Raw genomic sequence first — 16,525 nt, 5'->3', positions numbered from 1 at the left:
TAATACAGTGCAAAGTCTGAAATCCAGACGTCCAGTATCCAGAATGATCTAATATCCAGACTTCCAAATCACACGTAGTTTTTTTTAATTATTATTAAATTTAGGAATGGAGAATAAAGCAGAAAAGGCAGGTTGTTATAAAAGCAATTTTTCTGCCCACTAACTGAGATTTCTATATGTCACTTTTGCACATCTGCTGGCTAGGGAATCATAGTGGCCAATGACTATGCATTGATTAATAATAGAGGCAAGCACACTTTCTGCCCTTGTGTGGCTGTACAGGGGTGTTAGTATTTTTCTACCTGAGCTAAACAGTAAGTGGAGAAAAAGACATATTTTTTTGGAGTCTGATTGATGTTGCTAATTATAGTTTTCTTTTGTTTGTATAAAAATGGGAAGAGAGAAGGAATTAGATTAGGAAGAAATTAAATTTGGTTAACATAGCAAATTGCACTGTTTTTTAAGTAATTTGATTGAGCTTATTATCTTTTGCAAGTTATTATTATTATAGCTATCTTATCAAAATTAAAGTTTGAATTTTTGATAATGTTGAAAAGACTTTCTAATTTTGGAGCTGCAGTAGGATCTGCAAAGTGAAAGTATACTTGATTCTTGACTTATATAGTGCTCTTGGCACGAGAAAACGGCATTGGTGCAATTCAAGCTTAAAAAAGTGCGATTTCAAATTTAGGTAAAACAGCAGCCTTATTTTGGCATAGATTTCGAAGGTGAAAATTTCCAATTAATAGTATTTGTGAAAAAATGTAGAGAAGGGATAATAAATGAAGGTGACACAGCAGAAGTTTTCCATTGCAATCACAATGCAGCAATTAGCAATCAGTTAGCAGATCACAAACTTATAGTATAGTTTTAAATCCAGAAAATTTCATCACTTGTTGTGAAGAAAGTGACAAACAGGTTACTGAGAATAAAAAGATTCCAATTGATTGCTAAATGGGAAGTCTTAACTTGACAGTTGCATAAGACTTGAACAATGGAACTTTTCTAACCGAACAAGAAATTATTTGTGTCTATAAAAGGAAAGAGAAAGTAATGCAGAAAATCAAAGTAACCCAAGAAAGTAATGCCTTTCTAATGCCACATAACAGCTAAAACTTTTACTCAGAGATGATGAGCAATGACTTCAGTAGTGCAGTTGGACCATGATTAAGGTTAAAGATGACACAGACATTTTCTCCAACATCCTTTTGGACATACTAAGTGGTATTCTAACATTGCAGGTTCTTAAATCAGCACAATAATTATAGCTATTACAATAATAATTGTTGTGTCATGGGGTAGTATGTCAATAATTATTGTTGTTTTCATGAACCATCAAGCATTATTAACATCTGGTGGTGTATTTGAAAGTATCACTCATTAAGACTTTGGTTTGATAAGGACTCATTAACTGGACATAAATATTTTCAGCTTTTACAGTAAATCTTATCTGAGTTTTTAGATGACATTTTTCTAACCACATTACATTTTTCAAGGTTCCAACATAATGGCACACTTGCAAGGGCCAGGGAATTTTTGTATGGCAACTACATTTGAATCATTTCTATCATTGCTATAAATGTAATACCAAACTTCATTCCAATAGATTTATTCTTCTGGAATTGCTTAAAAGGTCAGTTATATGTGACATGATCTACTGGTCTTCTGAATCTTTGTCATCATGTTGCTGATGTCTGCTGTAGTACCTCAGATGTTGATGAATGTGCATGAAGAGACACTTAATGGAATACAGATGTGAGTTGTAGCCAGTGGTAACCTCTCTAAACATATTCATCCTTAACTTGTAAGCAATGCAAATGGACTTGCATTGCTTGTAAGCAAGACAATGAGTTGTAAATAAGACAGTTCTAGGATTTTCCATGACATTTTTAAGCTGATTTCCTAGTAGTGGATCAAATTGAGCTCCTAGTTTAAGTAAAGGTAATAGGTTTCCAATATTTTTACTATTTTGAAGCATTAGATTTTCAAAATGACCATGTAGAGGAAAAATTTGTATAATCAGATACTTCAAGCTAATATTTGTTGCAATATATTTTGCCATTTCTTTTTTCGAACTGTATATTTGCTTCTAATGATTCAGTGATTCCATCTTTATTAATAAATCTTCTTCCTGTTTCTTTCCAAGTTGTCAATGATTTTCAATGATTTGGATTTCTTTCATGGTTAATCTATTTATCTTTTTTCTTCCATTAATTAAAACCAGATGTTACAAAAAATGATTGCCTAGTGGAATTTGGTGTAGTAAACAGTAAGCAGCAAAAGAAGTATATTGCACTATTTTTTGGTGAATATAATAACCAACATTGCTTAATTTCTTCTTCTTCATTACCAATCTATTCAGAAAACCAAAATTTTGGCATTAGACAGTAACCTGATGTTGCTACAGCATTTAGACTGGATTCATTCTGAAATATGTGAGGATGATGAATAATAATTTTTCTGCGAAGTTGGTTTATATTATTGAAAGATTATTACAGGATTTTAAATAGGCAATATTTTTTAACTCCAGAACATCCGAAATAACAGTGAGTATTTTTGTTACATTTTCTGTACTTTTTATTAGATTATGGACATGAATTTGCAACTTTTTATGTACTTGGACCCCAATTTTCATCATCTTTAGAGTCTGTGTTTGTCTCTTGTGTTATCACATGGAAGTCTAACTGCAGTAAGAGTACAACCTGATTCTGATCTGATTTATCTTCTGACTTTTTAGCTTCTGGTTACTTACTCTGACTTTTTAATTTCTGATTTTTCCTTTTGCGATTTTTTTATACTAAATATGATTCCATTATTATTTTAAAGTTCTGATCTTCTTTTTCTTACTCTTTTCTTTTCCAATTCTGAGAAACCTAAGTTTTTTCCCTGGCATTGCCATGATTCAAATAAGAAAACAATTTTTATTGTATTTAATTAAGATATTACCTTTGAACAACACAACAGAAGTAAATGTATAAAAAATAAAACATACTTCATAAAACATTTCAAATTGCAAATAATATAGCAATAAAATTTAATGTAGTCTATCTCTTCAATTAATTTATTGAACACTAACACTGTTAACAGTTTCACTCACTACACTATTCAGTGAATGATAGAATTGTCGAGTAGATGTTAAAAAGTGAAAAGCATAACAAAGATATCTTTCTGGTGCGGAATTAATAAAAGTCCAAGGTTGAAAGGCTTTTATTATAACAAAAGACTATAGTGTATTATTTGTTATTGTTTTAAAATAACAAGTGTGAGATGTGCCTGCATTTAGTTTTAAAAAAATAAAAGTATATCACTATTTTAGAAAAATGGAGTGTTTACAAAGAAAGAAGAAAGAACGCTTTGTATGTGGAGATATTTGATTGATTTACTGCAAACATTATTTATAACATATTTTATCAGACAAATCAAGGAAGAAAATAAAATTATTATATGTTAATAATTATTAATTTGAAATATATTTCCCAGAAAACAATCGAAATAAAAACTGAAATTTCATGGCACCCCTCAGCAAGCAGCACACCGGGCATCTCCCCTCCCCTGCTATGCCAGCCACTACATCTCTCTGTTAGCAAATGGCATCATTGTTTTGGCTAAAATTTGTCTAATACTGTAACTTGCTTTCACTACCAAATCTGATATAAGCATAGAGCCTTAAATATATATATATATATATATATATATATATATATATATATTGTTGTCATTTTAAGCTTTTCTGAAAAATTCATTCAGTTTGCCTTTCTGCATTTGGTCTTGAATTTTTTTATAATTCATGTGATGTTTTGTCTCATAATGCTGTTTAATATAACATTTCTTTAATGTGGATACTAAATCTAAGCATAAAAGGCAAGCAACTTTGTCTTTTATAAGAGTGAAGAAATAGTCCAATTTCCCTTTTTCATTAAAACAATTTTTCATTTTTTATTGTTTATTTCAAGAATATGTTTCCAACTGTAAAAATAAGCCAAGTATTTAAAAAAAATAAGTAAATTAATTTTGAGCTGATTCAATTAGTTTTTAAGTTTAATAATACTGCTTACCTTTTAATTAAAATGACACACTAACAAGTCACAAAATACACACAAATTAAGTTCTCTGATTTGTGAAAAAACTTTTAATTAAACTTGGAGAACTATCATTAAACAAGCAGTTTGATTCCAAACGATTGTTGGTGGTAGATATGATAGAGGTGTGCATTCTTATGTACAGCTCGCTGGTTTTTCAGTAAAATAAGGGGGGGGGGACCTATGTCTGACTTTGGCATGCATGAAGAGAAAAGAGAACAGTGTGCTACATGCTGTTCTTATGACAAAGTAGTGTCTTCTTTCTGGTATCTGGCAATAGCCTATATAGAAAATGCATCATTGGTGATTTTATGAGAAGTTTTTCAAATTCAATTCTTGCAAGATGTCTGTATTAAATATTTGTGAGGATTCATAGGAAATAAGACTGCTGACTCACCAAGAAGGATGATTAGCTGAAACTCTCGCATCTCTTTGAATTTACTGCAGATGGCATGGAAACTGAAGTTGATGAAACATTATCACCGAAGATGACATATGGACGATACCGAGATGACACAACTCAGTCAACAGATGACATATTCGGTTGCACTATGGATTAATGGTTTACATTCTGACTTGTGATTAGTCAGACTATGGTCAGCTATGATGCATATGTTGAAGAATAAAATAAGTTTTAAGCCTTGTTGGTTGATAAAATTTGATTTTGAACTCCACCAGTGTCTCTTCTATAAATCTGCAAACTCTAACACTACAAAGTAGATTCTATCGAATTTGAGCTTTAATGGGCGGCATGCAAAAGGGAGTCATGCCGCATGTGATTTGCAAGTTGCTCATCCCTGATTTTAAGCCTTTATATGGTGACGGTAATTACTTTACAGTAATTACTAAAAGAAGTCTGAAGTCTTAAATATTCAGTAATGGGCAAATATATATGACCAAAATGGGTTAGATGCTCATTTTTCATTATAAAATGGCTGAAGCATCAAGTGAACAGGGAAATTTTGGAATATTATCAACTAGTTGCATATTTGGTTCACTAATAATTTTCATTGTCATATTGGTAACATTGTGTCAAAGCATTTTGGCTTTAAAAATTTTTTGGGGGTTGCAACTGAATATTCATACATAACCAGGAAAATAAGTTTAGTATTGATGCTTATGTTACATATCACACAACAAAGTAATTTGCTGATTTTTTTTTTTTTTAAATATATGAGCAAACGATAATTATATCTGAAAGTTACATTTTATATCACTTGAAAAGTACATGTAACTTAAATGTCATCACTACTCATTTGTCATTAGTATTCAGAAAATTTCCAGACTTTCAGTGCAGAAAGTTCTAGCTCTGGCAGTTTCTTGTAGCAAACATTCTTCATGAATAGCTGAAGTTCTCACCTTTCAACTGGCTATTTGCTGAAATCTAAGACTTACTAGATAGCATAGACTGCATAATTGCTGAAAAGTTATTTGTTTTATAGTTTACCCTAGCATAAAATAACTTCAGTCAAATAAACACATTTATTTTTTAGGCAAATAAAATAGATGTTTTTCTTTTTTTAAGTTTATGCAACTAAATGGTCTTTATTTTCTGGATGACCATGAGGTAAATCAATAGCATCTAACATGCATATTTTTGGAAGGAATTAAAAAAGTCAAATATGAGAATGTTATATTTTAATTTTATATTTTTCTCTTTGTATTCAAACTGGATGTTAAATTAACTGTGTCTTCTTGGAGAAATTTGGAAATGTTATTATTAGAAAAATGAAACATATAGTTAAATGAAGTGGTTAAAAAAAGCAGCAAAATTATGCATATTCATGAAAATGTAATTCTGCATTCATTTTTTAAACTTCTTGATTATTTATAACTATTTAACTGCAAATTCACTTTTATTTACATTTTAAATATCAGCTAGAACTTAAAATATAAATTTTGGCTAAGATGCTCGAATCGTGTCCTTGAGTCCAAGCTTTGTTGACTGGCTATTATGCAAAAATTATTTAAATTAAAAGCTATAACTGTATGCTGCAAAAATATGAACAGTTGAAAAGCATATTTTTCCTGAATTGAAGAAACAAAAAACAATTCTGTTCTGCCATTTACTTTCATAAATCGTAATTATACTTCACATATTTCATTAATTATTTAAAAATACTCAATTATTTGCTTTGTATTGTATTTTTCTACTTAACTTAAAAAGGATTTTTGAAGATGGAAAATTTTCCTCTTTATTAGCTTTTTTAATGTGTGTATACATACTAGAGAATACCCATAGAAAACTCATGTATATATTACACAGTAAAGCTATTAAGAGTCTAACAAATATAATTTATGATTGTCTTATCTTAGCAAAATTATGCCCTTGCACCTATATAATATGTGAGAAAGTAGTTTAAGATTATTTTAAAAGTTCCTGCCAAGTTTTTTAGAACTATGAAAGATTATTATAATGAACTTTAAACTGTCTCACATTTTCATCAATTGTGTGCTGGATTAAATATTTAAAAAAAAAATCTAATCTTGCAAGTATTTGGAAACTTTTGAAAAAGTTCTTTTACTAGTCTTCATTTTGAAAAATGCAACATTTTCCATGATTTAAATGATGCAGCTGCTTTAGTAACACAGTGTTTTCTTAACTTTGTGTCCTCAATTCGACCCATATCCATATGCTTTATATCGGCCCTGAAAGTTATTTTATAATACATTTTCTATTTACAGGGTCACTAAACTTCCTGAACTATAACAATTCTTGCATGTTTGGATAACTTTATTGTGAGATTGAGCAATATGCTAAATAATTGTTCATAAAAAGAGAAATGGGAAAATTATTGAAAAATATCTTTTTAACAGCAAATTTTTTAATGTTCTTAGTTCTGCAAAAAATCAGTTATCAGCAAGTTGCACTGCTTGTGTATAACACAGCAGCAATATAGTTTTATACGCTTTTCAGGTATATAACACAATTATTCTATTATAAAATAAAAAATTTTTGTAATAGTTGCAATTAATAGTTGCAGAAAACAGATAAAAAATAATTTATTTCTATAATTTTTCTTGCTACTGGAGTAAATCAATTATTTTACTCAAAGTTTAAATGTTAGGAAAAAAGCAATTAAAAAGGAAATTTCATCACTCTATAGCTTGGAGAGAATATGCTAGTCTGTTTTTCTGTCACAAAGCTTGGACTGTATTCGCCAGTTGGGAAGGAAAGTTTTTCAGATGGGTTTTTATGCATTCTGTATGTGTCATTATAATTATAGGGAATGTTTCTACGGGGTTTTCTAATTGTGAATACATTCTTGTGTACCCAAGAAACCTGTGAATGTATCGAAGAGTAAATCCTGCTCATATACTGTCAACTTAGCCCCTCCTGTGTTTTTGGAGAGACCAAGGGATCAAGAGGCAATTGAAGGAAATGATGTGGAGCTTTTGTGTCAAGTTGAAGGATCTCCCCCACCTTTGCTATCATGGTCGAAAGAGGGTAAGTGATGTTCACTGCTTTTGACTGTTTACTTTATATATATATATATATATACGCTACTTTGGAAGAAAGCGGTACAACTCGATAACCATTATTTCTGAGAAAATCTCTGAAGAAGAGTCAACCGAAGTTTAACTGAATATGAAAGGTGTAATTAATAAACATTAGTGACACCTTTTCCATTAGTGACACCCTGCCACATAAAAATATACCACATTTTTGCTGTGATTATGACATAACTGAACAACTGCAGTTTGAGTTATACCGGTTTTCTTCCAAAGTAACAAGGTGTTAAATTTTATGATTGTATGCTTACTTCTGCGTTCTAAACACTCCTTGAACTATAAAGGTTTTAATTATTTTTACAGTTATTAATTTTTACTTTTTTATTAATGCGATAATAAATGAATATGGATTTTGTTATATTACAGTAAAATTCCAGTTATCTGTACAACCTGGAACCAAGGGTTGTGCGGGTTGCAGATTATATATGATATCTTTTTCAATTTTGCTTATGTTTCTCCTGTCTGAGTTTTTACATTTAATTCAGACTATTTGCATATAAACTAAATGATGTAGCCAGTGAAACATACCCATACCTTAAGAACTGCTTAACCCTTTGCGGCATGGTGGGTCAATATATGTCCCACCTAATTAATATTTATTTTCTCAGTTAGCAATTTCCGTTAGAAATTTTCTAATCTTTTAAAAATAATCTATTTTAGTTATTATTTTTCTCAGTAGATGTCACTACTATACCAGGGCTTCAGTTTATAAGCAAAAAATATTCAAAATAGGATCACAAAAGTGATGTCCATGTATCTCGCATTTTACAATATTTTAAACATTTTGGTATACAATTTAGGATATGCATGATTCTTTTTAATATTCAAAGGTATTTTATTTTCAAAAATCTTAATTGGATTCAATATTTTATAACATTAATTTTGCAGTTGAAATAAGTGGGTTAAAATTTGTCCCACCACACACTTGAATTTCCGCTCAATAGATGGCAGCACTCACGATTATTTTTTCTTTTCTTTTTGCATCTACTTTTTTCGTGATTGCGCGCGCTTTTACATCCGTTGTATGCTCTGATGTGCTAAAATGTCTAGAAAAAAATTAACAACACAGGAAGCTTTGGATCTTTTTGCTGAATTGCCATCCGATTGCAAATGCTTCAGATGTCAGTTCTGATTCAGATGAAATTGAAATCCAAGAGAGAATAAATGAGGTTGAAGTTATTGCTGAAGAAGAAAGGAAAGTAGTTATAATTTGTTTCGCTTTTTAAAGACACAGACCAATCTATGCGTGTGGCTGCCATCTATGCATGTGGCACTGTAAATATGAATCGGAAGTATCTACCCACAAATTTATGTCAAGAAAATATATAGACTTTTCAGTTAGAGATGATTCAATTTATTGCATAAAATGGAAGGATAAAAGATCCGTTTCTATCCTGTCTTGCTTGGAAAAGGCAACTCAAATGAAAGAAATTAATAGAAAAGAACGAGATGGAAAGACAAAAAAAGTACTGCGTCCAAACGGCATTATTTCATACAATAAGAACATGGGATATGTCGACTGATTGAGCAACTGAAAGGACTATATGAAATAGACCGCAAAAGCAAGAAATGGTGGCACATGATTTTTTTTTTTTTTTTTTTACTTTTTAGAGGAGAGTATAGTAAACGCATTTATTCTATTTAAGTTTGTTTGCGAACCCGATCATGATGTAAACACAATGAAAGATTTTCTTCTCTCAGTTATAGAAGGTCTAATGGCACTTGCAGGCAAGAAAGAGCAGAAAAGAAAACTGAAATCCCCAGTTCAAATAAAAACTAAAAACCCGTTCGTACAACCAGAAAAGAGACTAAAAAATATAAGTCACATGCCAAAGTGAACGAGCAGGAGAAAGATGTGCATATCGCAGCACATCGAAAGAAGAACGACGAACATTTTGGATATGTGAAACATGTGAAGTGCCTCTATGCTTACAAAAGAATGAAAGATCATGTTTTTCAAAGTTTCATGAAAAATGACTGTTTTTCAGTTTTAATCATATATAAATGTTTTTGAATCAAGTGCCAATTTCAATATTTTATTTAGTATCATTTGTACGTGTATCAAATTTTAATCTTAAAATAATATTCAAGAAAATATTTTCTTTTGTTCTTAAAATTTAAAAATATTAAATATATATATGCAAAATGTGCATATTCAAAATTTTACAAGTCATGCATATATGCAATAAGTACAAAATGCATTTTAGTGCATTTATTATGAATATTTTAGAATGCACGCTTTATTTTGTTTATTCATTCCACATATGACTTTTTTCCCTGCTATACACCAATATGCTATAAGACATGTGCTAGTTGCATGGTGGGACAAATGGTATCCCACCTTCCCCCGTAAAAAATAAAAGCGCAGAATTTTTTTCAAGCCTTAAAGGCACTTAAGTAAGTCCATCTGACTTATTCTAAGGCATTTTTTTAAAGATTAAAATATATTTTAAATATGCGTGTCGCAAAGGGTTAACCAAGATTTAAAAAATACAAACTATTATAATTTTTAAGTATAGTTACATACAAAGGAAATTATGTCAGTAAATATTGGAAAGAAAATACATCAGTGAAAAGGAAAAAGGATAAATCGGAGGGAAATATTTGAGAACATGGAAGAATTTTTTTCATTTATATTATAAAAGACGTTGGTTTTATATTTAAAAATAATTAATTTTTTGAGAGTAATCAAAATTATTTTTAAAGTAATTTTTATACTTTTAAACAAAGGAAAAAAGTAAGTAGATAAATAAAACCCTGTTTACAAATTGCACTGCAGGTGTTTTTCTGAAACCTAACCACCATGCTAATTTTGCTATTATATTCTACACAAGTGGATTAATATCACTTTTTAATTGCTAAGCGTATCTTGAGGAAAATTTTAGATCAACATATTTGAAGTTCTACTTCATATAGAAACTACAGTCACACTTTCTCATACTTCTTAGATTGAACATGATGTTAACAGCATGCAGCTAGCTTCCACTAGCAACTGCATCAGTGGCTTTGTGTTAATAGAAATTTAAGATATTTGTGATTTTTATTTAAAACCCCTAAACTGAAGATTATTCAATCGTGATGGAAAGCACAAAAGACACATTTGTAATCTTTAAAAAGTCTCTTTGGAAGTCCCCCCCCTTTTTTTATTCCTTCTTTTAAGGAATAAAGGGTAAAAATTTTGCAATTTTTTTTTTATTTCAAAGAAGTACATTTGTCCTTAGTATAGTAGTTTTATGCATTTAATTTTTTTTAGTTATTACTGAAGTTGTAATGGTAAATTATTGAATCATCATTAAAATAAGCTTAAATTTTTGTTTGTTGAAAGTTTCTAATATGGATTAAGAATGTGCATTTAATATATGTTAAGAAAGTGAAAATAAAGTTTAAAAAATCTTAGAATGATTTCTTTTTCAGGAAATTTTATCACAAGTGGTGGGAAAGTCAAGCTACTGAAAAATTCCACAGTACTTAGTATTGAACTTGTTAATAAGCAAGACGAAGGAATATATACTTGCCATGCTGAAAATGCTGCTGGTCAAAGGAATTCTAGTGCTTTACTTATGATTAGGGAAAAAGGTATGTGATAAAAAAAATAATTTTAATATAATTAAATAATCTATATATGTGTCTTAATTAATAATCAGTTTGCTACTGACTACTTTATATAAAAATGATGGGAAATGCAAACATTATAGTTTCTATAGTCAGAATCTTATTTCTATATTTTATATAAACATGATCTAAATTTTGAAATACATGATTAAAAAAGTAGAATATTTTACACATTTTTCAACTTATTAGCACTTAAAAGTAAATTTATTTCTAGCAGTTCTTTACACTTTACAATGCATCTGAGAGATCTACTTTTCTTTATAAATTTTTAACCTTGACTTTACTGTTAATTATTTTTTGATGGATTTTTAAAAACCTCATATATATATATATATGAGGTTCATGTTCATATATATATATGAGGAAAATTATAAAATATATATTATTTCATGTTCTAACAAAGTATCTATAATGTAATTATATTTGTTCTTGCACTTAAAATTATTCTGAGATATTAGATTATATATCAGGTACAAGCCTGATAAATTAATAAGCAACTAATAACAAAAAAATCTGATGTGTACACCACATGACTTCCTTGTACGGAATATTAAATTATACACATTTTTTCTTGCATTTCATTTAACTTATTAGATTGAATTAAACCTACTTCGCCGACAGCACATAAACCACAATAGAATAAATGCATTCTTTAAAATTCACTTTGTTTACCATAGTGACACTCTGGCGCTAGGTTTACTTAACAGTATTATATTTCGTTCATATTATAACTCAGAATGCACAAAAATATCATTTAAAGAATTATCTAATCGTTGCCACATGTTCTATTCAAATACTATAACAAAGCTAGAATGATATATAAAATAAATTAAGCAAACAAAACGAAAAAGAAACAGTTTTTCACAGACGATTGAGTATTTCTCATTCAATTAATTCAGTTTTCACTTCACGACAAGGCAAAAATACATAAAAACTCAAAATATCTGTATTAAAAATTACGAAGTAAATCTTAAATACTTATTTCCTCGAAAAAACTCCAGAAAGGATTAAGCATGATTTAATTTGCAATAATAAATAAAGGCTTTATTTTTGTGTTGCGAAGCTTAGTCTCTCTAGATTGGCAACAAATCTGCAATTCTGCTGTTTCAAACGTAAACAAATATGTCCGCCATGTTATTTAAAATTTAACTGCACTTAAACAGCTTTTAAATTGTTGATAATTGTACAAATATTGCTTCCAGAATTACGAAAGGCATAAAAACTTTAACCGGAAGATAAAAACAACATAATTCAATTATTTTTAAAGCAAAAAATGTACAATTTACAAACATATAAGAGTAAAGAAACAGATCACTGAGCCGGGTAACAGAGTGGATATATTTATAAATATGCTTATATACGTTTCGCGCGGCCGATTGAAACCAAAATATGAGGTGCACATCTACATGTTATAGTAGTGTTATATACAAAATTTGAACGTTCTGAGGCTACTCATTTTTGAGTTATGCGAGATACGTACGTACGCACGCACGTACATACGTTCGTACAGACGCCACGAAAAATTCTCTTCAGAATTCATTTTAAAGCAGTTTTTTAGTTTTTTTGGAGGAAAAGAGTCTTTTATTCTGTCCTTACGTATAGATATCACGCAAAAACATCATTAAATTGCATTTGAAAGCGGTCAAAGTGGATATTTTCGTTGAAATATGCTGTCTGAAGCTTTTCCCGATTACAATACTTCCTTTTTACTTCGTACAAGGAAGTAAAAACCAAAATATTAGTTAAAAACATAATGTGTACTTTTGATTAATGAGAATTATAAATCTTTTGTAAATAATAGAGTCTTTATCTTTCAGATTAATTACTTAGAAACATTTTTTTTAATCTTTGCATTTTATGCAGTATGCATTCATATGTATAAACTTGTAGATTATTACCCTGTATTGACATTTTTCAATACAGAGACTTACAAGCAGTTTAATTTAATAATATAAAGTCATATATAGATGACACAATATAAACATCATGCTGAATGTTTAGAATTCCTCCCCATTCCTTATTATAAAAATTATTTCATGTATGATATTTTATATTTGTGGCTAAAAATCTCACATATATATTTATAAAGTTTGCAGTTTGTAATTTTTTTATAATATATATAAATATTATAAATATGTTTATAATATTTATATCAGAATTTAAAAATACATTTATATGTATATTAAAGTTTTATGAAATTGACTTCTTAATATATTTTCTGTCAATGCACAGTGCCGCCTGTATTTTCTCGCATACCAGAAGATCAACAAACTCATGTGGGTTCCAGTGTTGAACTTCCTTGCCATGCTCAAGGTCAGCCTTTCCCTTCTATTAAGTGGAAGAAAGATGGAAATGTACTACAGACAGAATCAGACCATCATCGAATTAATTCACATGGAGATTTATACATGTTTAATATCCAAAAAACAGATGCTGGAATTTATGAATGCGTTGCTATTAATGATGTAGGGTCTGCCTATGTATCAATGAAACTTACAGTTGCTGGTAAAATAATCCCACTGTACTTAATAATCACTATTATTTAATTTTTAACTAATTAAAATACAAGAAAGTATGTATTATACCTACAAATAAGTATCATGTATCTTCATTACCATTTCTCATAAATTATAATTTTATCTGTATTAATATTTTTAGATGGCCCATACACCGGAAGACCTGGTGATCGCTATGTCATCAGTGCACTTGATGAAGCTCGGCAAGAAATTGATAAAGCTTTAAATCATACACTTTATGAATTATTTGAAGAACCTCATAAGCGGATGCCAGGAGAATTATTACAAGCATTTAGATTCCCTACCAATGAGGCTAGAGAAGCTGCACGTGCAGCTGAAATTTATGAAAGAGCTTTAGAAATTGTATGGGATCATGTGCAGAATGGAGCCCAGTTTAATCTTACGGGTATCTATATAATAGTATTTTGTACTTTCTAATAATCACTTAAGAGAAAATCTTGTGTTTCAGATTGAAAATTTATAATGAGAACTAAAATACAGCATGCAATGTTATAAAATCTAAACAGTGTAGAAATAATAAATTCATGTAAAAAGATATTAAATGTGTGAGGAAGAAGCTTATATTTGTTATAAAATAAATAAATGTTCACTAGCATAGGGAGACAAAGTATTAAATTTAGCACCATCACCATTTTCTGTACAAAAAGGATGTTTTAATGAACTGTTGCATTAACAAAAATGTATGAGAATTTATCAAAAAACTTCCTAACCATTTGGTTTGCTAAGTACAAATAAATGTAGTGAGAATCATATTTTTTGCAAACCCTTTCTATATGCTTTTCCTTACTGCCGCATAATATTAAAGTGTGAGCATAGAATTTGTTTATATAGATTTTGTTTTAACTTTTTATTTATTTATTTTATTTATTATTTATTTTGTAATTTTGTCATTGAACAGTAACACATATTCAAATGAAATTTTTTGTGAAGCTCAATAAATTTGCTGTTTAAAGTTTTGGTGTTCCTTCATGTTGCTTTTGATGATGATACTTAAAATCAGACGGACAATGTGAATGGCTCCTACATTTCAAGGCTCATCAAGTTTGATTTAAAGATAATGAGCATTTAGGGTTACTAAATATGAGCACAATGGCAGAGAATTCTGAAGAAACTCGAAAACGTGTCCAGGAACTTAACTATTCATGAATTTGCAAAAAATACAGGATTTACTTATGAAATTTGGCAAGAGATTTTTAACAGAAAGTTTTTTTAAAGGTTGTTTTACCTGCTTTTGCGTTGCTGCCCTCACACCTTTGAACATCATGCAAATTTAGGTAAATAATCAAAGAAGATTTCATTTCAAGTTTAAAATGCGAATAAATTATATCAGAATGCTGTGGAACCTTATTGAATAGAATATCTTGAATGTTAGCCTTGTTATGAATATTATTTATTATTTTATTCTACAAATGTACAATGTCTGCATTTAACTGCATTCAGAATTTAGAAATATTTTACAGTGCAAGTAGCTTAAAATTTTGGTAAGTAAATGTGGCACTAGGCTATAATAGGTACAGCTATTTAAATTACGAGGGGTGATCCAAAAAAAAGTTTACAAGGCAAATGAAAAAGTATTTATTAACAATAGAAACAAGATACAAATGGGAATCAAGAGACACACCTGGCCTCCACTTTTCCACATAGTCGCCAAACCTGTTTAGGCATTAGTCAGAACATTCGACCAACTTGTTTATCCCGTCTTGGTAGTAATCAGAGCCCTGCTTATTAAGCCATTTCTCAGCAGCTGTTTTCACTGCATTGCCTGAGGTGAACCATGTTCTGGATAAGTATCGCTTCAATGCTGGAAAAATTTCCACTCCATCGGGGCTCTTTTGGATGTGGTGGTGAAGTGATGGAGCCATGTGCCATGTTTCATTACAGGTAACGATGTGATCAATGAAGTGTTGGCCGTCTGAATGGTATCGCTGAAGAAATGTGAGGCTGCACATCATTCAAGTGGCCTTATGCTTCGCGGATAACGCACGTGGAACCCAGCGGGCACAAACTTTGGAATATCGCAAATCATCGGTTACGATACACTGAACGTTACCATAACTCAGATCCAACTCTGAGGCAATCTCACGCACGGTTACTCGTCGATACCTTTGGATGATTTCTTCAACACGTGCCGTGTTGATATACGTCCTTGAAGAACTTGGACGGCCGCTCGCTTCCATATTGCGGTTTTCCACATGCTCCCTGCCCGCTTGATAAGAATGACACCATTTCGCTACCTGTTGTCTACTCATTGCTTTTTCCCCATATACCTCAACGATTTGTGAATTTCGGATACGGCCACATTCTTGGCCCATAAGAATCCAATTACGGCTCGCACCTCTATGCGAGACCACTTTTCTAGACGTCATGCCATTACTGTCGCTCTTAAGTGTCTGCGTACTGATGCTACTTACTTGTAGAACCGCTGTAGGACAACTAGCGCCATTTGTCAACCACCCTGGGTGGAAATATTTGCTCCACAATTATTACGTTTTAAATGCTTCTGCTTGTAAACTTTTTTTTGGATCAACCTACGTATGTTTTTAATTCATTAATGCATGGAAAAAATTTAAATATGTAAATATAATCGTTATTACTAATATTGCACATTTACTTATTTTGAATTTTAATTTCAATTGTAAGTGTTAGAATTTTCTGCTTATATTATAACAAATAATGCATGCAAGAATTCAAATATTTGGATGAAAAGTGAATTTTATGAGTATTATCTTAACTGGAAAACAAGCTTTGGGCACAAAGTGATGTATTTAGTTTGAAAAAGTCAAA

At 30.3% G+C, this 16,525-nt stretch overlaps 1 protein-coding gene across 1 annotated transcript in view; it reads left to right on the top strand.

Annotated features, from left to right (window-relative positions):
* Positions 1-16,525, top strand: part of Pxn (Peroxidasin) — a 274,735-nt gene that overhangs the window by 206,555 nt on the left and 51,655 nt on the right. The window contains exons 11-14 of the mRNA XM_035360161.2: positions 7,411-7,527; positions 11,007-11,168; positions 13,437-13,709; positions 13,863-14,126. Coding sequence (XP_035216052.2) covers positions 7,411-7,527; positions 11,007-11,168; positions 13,437-13,709; positions 13,863-14,126 — 816 coding nt within the window. The remainder of the gene's footprint in view (positions 1-7,410; positions 7,528-11,006; positions 11,169-13,436; positions 13,710-13,862; positions 14,127-16,525) is intronic.

Source organism: Stegodyphus dumicola, chromosome 7 (genome assembly GCF_044657685.1).
Source record: "Stegodyphus dumicola isolate Sdum_Otavi_A_Nest chromosome 7, ASM4465768v1".
NCBI classification, from domain to species: Eukaryota; Metazoa; Arthropoda; class Arachnida; order Araneae; family Eresidae; genus Stegodyphus; species Stegodyphus dumicola.
This window is presented reverse-complemented; position numbering and strand designations above follow the sequence as displayed.